Below are 5,383 nucleotides of genomic sequence, written 5' to 3'. Positions count from 1 at the left end.
TAGAAAATAATAAAATAATTAGATAGTAGGCGTAAAAGTTAACAAAAATGTAATTATAACTCCTGGACAACATGGAGGGAGTAATATTCATATAAGGCGTACTTCCATTTAACCGTCTTTGATGATTTATGCGACACCCATAAAGAAAATTGATTTCCTCACTTTCTATAAAGCAATTAATAACAAAACTTTAATGGAGAAGATATCAAGAATAACATAAAGTCGATGATAAAGTCATAATAACACCATCTCCGTTGTATTACTAGCTCAAATTATACTTTAGAATACTTATGAGCATGACAATTAGTTCTAGACAGAGAGATTAATTAATACTCCTTATGTACATCTCCCTAATCAATAATAATAATTAAAAGCATAATATATGTATTATATGACAAATTGACAATAAATCAAAAAGAAATAGGGTTAACCCATGAAGAATTGTCTAAATCAGGATGAAAGTATCCAAAATTCTTAAGCACCTGATTATCAGCAAAATTCAAGGCTTTATTCATCCCTTTAAAACAAGATTCCCAACTGTACATTTCATTGTGTTTACCACTGCATGGCTCACACCCTGTAAAATGTGTTATAAAGGGTCTTTTCGTGATTTCATTTCCTTTTTCACTTTCCATATTCTTTTCCAACTGCGCACGATAGTCTTCCCCTGCTTTCTCCGCACGTTTCCTTCTTAACCCGCGCTCTTTCCTCTCTATTTCGCTATAATGCGCCGTTATGTTTTCCAAATTATCCACTATTTCCACCCAATACCCTTCAAAATAATACTCTTTTTCTAAGTATATCTTGTCCTTCCATTTTTGCCCTTCTTTTACCATTAAGTACGCTATGCCCGTTTGGTCGTCGGATTCCGGGTACAGTTTATCACTGAACACCGATTTCATGATTTCCCCCCATTTCTCATAGTCTGGGCTTATTGGGCCGAAATTGGCCCATTTCTCTAACAAGTCCATGGACCATTGACAGTTTCTGATAAGAAAAACACCCGCATTAAGCCCAGTCCAGCTCTTCTTCTCAAACACCAATTTGGGCCAACCATGGATGACCAAATTATGCTCTTTGTACCTTTCAAGTGGTAGGCTGAAGTCCATGTCAGTCAAGGCTGCGTCTGAGTCAACCCACCAGATCCACTCGGCTTCCGGGTGGGCTAGCATTGCGGATTTTACAACCGGGTACTTGGCCCAAAACGAGAACATCTTAGGATCCAACAACACGTTGTTGTAAAAGATGTCGTACCCGTGAATCCGACAGTAATCCACTTTATTCTTGAAGAATCTTAGCAGAAGGTGGTCCCCTACTGGATGTTTACACGGGCCGGGTTGTGACCCTGTCACCATAACAACTCGGTTCTGCCCGATAAACGCCGGGTGGCCCGGGTTTCGGTCTAGCCACTGTTTGCGCTTCTCATCCCAGTTTTGGACCCGGGTTTTGAGGGTGTACCCCATTTCCGGGTCGTCGTAGAATGTTGTTGGGTCGGGCTGGGTTCGGGTTTCGGAGGGTAACGAAGGGGAGAAAGTGGTGGAGGAAGAAGGAGGTGTTGTAAAGCACCAGAGAGACCAAACGAGGAGGAAAGCCACCAATGCGCCACCCAAGAACATGACCACGTCGGTGAGAAACGACGACGTTTTATGGCGGAAGGTGGTAATTTTGGACTTGAGTGGTGTTTCATACGGCGTTTCTGGGTGTACCATTTTGTAATAGGGTTAATTTGAGGTACAAAGAGAGAATTTAGAGATAGGAGAGAGAAATTAGGAGTGAGGCAAGAAAAGAATGATTTATTTTGCACTTTAAAGGAGTGGAGTGTAGTACGTGGTAGGAGTGAGCACAAGTGCACAACGGGTTAACGTGTTACTTTCTCTGTATTTTTTTTCGGGAGTTATTTGATGATGTTCATAAATGTTACTAATCCGTCCTAGATTAGTTGTAACACTATTCTTTTTCGTCCGTTTCAGATTAGTTGTTATATTTTTAAATAAGGAATGACCCTACAATTAATGTATTGTCTCTCTTCCCGCTATTCAATTAAAACAAATACGCTACTAACTCCTATCACATCTATTTTGTTCAATAAATAACAATTGATAAACAAACTAGTTATCAGTTATCACCTAAAATTTTGTGCAAAAGTAAGTGTAACTACTAAATTAGGACGGAGTGAGTAATATTAATGAAAGTCAGTTAATTTTCTTAGAATAATGATATAATAACGATGAAAGTTATTCATGTGTTAAGTTATTATTGTAAATATTTGATAATGGGTAAATAATATATCGGAAAAAATGATATAAATTTTTGAGGGGATCAAAGGAGATAGAGAAATAATAAACGGAGTGAAGATTTTGGGTGTACTCTGCAAATTTTAACGTTGAAGTTACCAAAATGAAAAATGCACGGAGTAACTCCTAAAACAACAAGTTTGGATTTATTTTAAGATGCGTTTTATATCAAATGAAACTGAAATTTTACTCATGAGTTTGACCTTATCTAAAAATGGCTCAAAAATCCATTGTTTTGCCCAAAAGCAGATATTAGGCATACAAATTAGCCCGGAGTTTGACCCGGCCCGATCCGTTTTTTTTATCAGGTCTAATAAATTGTTTAAGTTTAAATTGTTACTCTATATATTGTACTCCCTCCATTCCTAAATGATTTTCCTATTTGGAGTTTGGGGTGGATAATAAGAAAATGGAATCTTGTAATGATTGGGTGTAAGAGTAATGATTGGGTGTAAGAGAAAGTAATAAATAAATGAAGGAAAGTACTCCCTCCGCCTCTTTTTGTTTTTTATGTTTTCCTTTTTGGGTGTTTCAAAATGTTTTTTACATTTCCTTTTATATCACACATAAATAATTTAATATTCTATTAAAATTTGTGTCTAATTATTATTTTAACCAATTAAATTCATTGAGTCATTTAATCTCTCACACTTTTCCATTGGGACAATAAATTTTTCTCATTTTCCCAATAACAGAATTTTGATAAGAGTGAAAACATTATAAATAAACGTAATATTTCTCGTTTATATAAAAAACTCATAAGAATCATAATACATATTAATTAGTCGTTAAAACGCGTGCAAAATACCAAACGTAAAAAACAAAAAGAGACGGAGGGAGTAATAAAGAAATAAAGGAGAGAGAAGATATTTTGTTTAAAGTAATAAAAAATCATAAAAGTGGGGTTGGGTTGGTGAATGGGGAAATGTAAATGAATTAAATAAGGGATGATGGGGAAATTTATGGTAAAAATTCATGTCCAAAAATAGAAACAGGAAGATCATTTAGGAACGACATTTATAGAAACAGGAAGATAAAAAAGGAATGGAGGGAGTACCTTTTAAGAAAAATATAAGTTTGATTTTTTTTTTTTTTTTTTTTGACTTATATGGAGTACTCCCTCCGTCTATTTTTGTTCTTTACGTTTGATATTTTTCACGCGTTTTAACGATTGATTAATTTGCATCGAGATTCTCAACTTTTTTATTTAAACAAGATAAATTACGTTTATTTATAATATTTTCACTGTTATCAAAATTATGATATTGGGAAATGAGAAAATTTTAATGTCCCAATGAAAAAGTGTGAGAGACTAAATGACCCAATGAATTTAATTGGTTAAAATAATAATTGGAGACAAATTTTGATAGAATATTAAATCATGTATTTGATAATATAAAATGAAATGTAAAGAACATTTTGAAATACCAAAAAGGAAAATGTAAAAAACAAAAAGAGACGGATAGAGTAACATTTTTATCCAATTTCAGTTTCAGGTTATGAAAACCTAATTATTAAGAAATGTCATTAATAGGGTACCCAACATATTCGGATTTCAAAAATTGTGAGAACCGAAACTTAGTACAACAAATTTGCAATTTTATTACACGAAATCTGAACTTGGAATTTCAACATTCAAGGTTATTATTCTGATTCAGGATATATACGTGATTTTTTTCAGACCCCCTACTCCCCTAGTCCATAGTAGTGAACGGAAACAGCATTAACAGAGACATCAATGGGTCCATAAATGTTATGCCGATATCAGTAATGAATGAGAGAGGGTTACCATGTTTATTTTTGATATGGGGTTAGAAAGTAGAACAAGGTAGGATGACGACACGTGGAAATGAAATGTAAAAGGTTTGGAGTATGCTTTTTTACGTGCTTTCGTAACCGACACAGTATTTCGGCATCGTCAATTTTATTTCCATCTTATGAGACAAATTAGTCGCTTTTTGACGATAAATTTGGGTTTGTGTACAATAAAAGGTGATTACCTGTGAAACAATTTTGGCTTTTTGGAGCCTTAATTAATTATTGTGGAAAAGATTTCACATAAAAAGATGATGGCCTGGTAATGTCCTTAATAATTCCTTTACTATGATTACAAATTTACAATTGCGTTATGTGTATAATTGAAAAGGATCGGTTGATTTATAATTCTACTATGCTAATAACCTCAAATTCAACGTATCGTTTTCATACGATTATTTATGGCGTTATGGGTCATACTAGAGGTGACCAAAATTCGGGCCGAGTCGGTCTTTAGCAAAAATATCATGCACAAATCCATAATTTGGTGCGAGTCGAAACGAGATTTCGGAGTTCGGGTTTTGGTCTAAAAACACATATTTTAGGCTATTCAAACCCGTACTTTTTCGTATCGGGTTATAGTTGATCAGGTCTGCATCATACATCTATCGACACGTACATGACCAGTGGCGGACCTTTTCGGTGGTATATGTGAGGATGGCCCCATTAACGGAAAATTTAATACTCCGTAAGTAATTTTTATTCCAACCTCCCTGAAACCCGAGTATAATTTTCTCATATATTATGTACTATGTAATTGGTTAATTTTACTACTAAACCCCTATTTAAACAATTCAAGATCTGTGATGGTATATAACTTAGAATTAGTCACCTAACATATTACTTTGTGTACGTACGTGTCTCAAAGCCATTGTATTATCTTCATTTATTCAATGAGATGCAACAAACTAGTGGAAGTGGAAGTAGGGCAAATTCAATAATTTGAGGTAGGAGTAGTAAAGTAAGCATGTTAGTTACTTAACGAAAGCGGGAACTTCTTCACATGGTCAAGGTGCCCAGTGCGGTAGGCCGATTTACTCCGGGTACTACATTGTCGACATACTAGTACTACTGGTAGTGGTTACTAACTTACAATACCATCATTGCCTAATTATATCTTCTCATTATGCTAGTGCATGGGCCGGGCTTTCTAGGCCCTTTGTAAGCCCATACCGATACGGTATGACCGTATGAGAACCACGTCGATGGGTCACAGTTCATTTTAGAAATTTAGCAAGATCCCCACACGAGCACGACGGGTAGGCTTGCATGTC

General features: G+C 35.1%; 1 protein-coding gene across 1 annotated transcript; it reads right to left on the bottom strand.

The window, feature by feature from the left end:
• Window positions 1-229: 229 nt before the first annotated feature.
• Window positions 230-1,850, bottom strand: LOC110777135 (putative glycosyltransferase 7). The gene has a single exon (XM_021981750.2). It carries the CDS (start codon window positions 1,707-1,709, stop codon window positions 411-413), a length of 1,299 nt encoding a protein of 432 aa, XP_021837442.2. The 5' UTR covers window positions 1,710-1,850; the 3' UTR covers window positions 230-410.
• Between the last annotated feature and the right edge of the window lie 3,533 nt (window positions 1,851-5,383).

This window comes from Spinacia oleracea, chromosome 3, assembly GCF_020520425.1.
Source record: "Spinacia oleracea cultivar Varoflay chromosome 3, BTI_SOV_V1, whole genome shotgun sequence".
In the NCBI taxonomy this organism is placed as follows: Eukaryota; Viridiplantae; Streptophyta; class Magnoliopsida; order Caryophyllales; family Amaranthaceae; genus Spinacia; species Spinacia oleracea.
The sequence above is the reverse complement of the archived record's forward strand: the minus strand, read 5'-3'. Positions and strand labels throughout refer to the sequence as shown.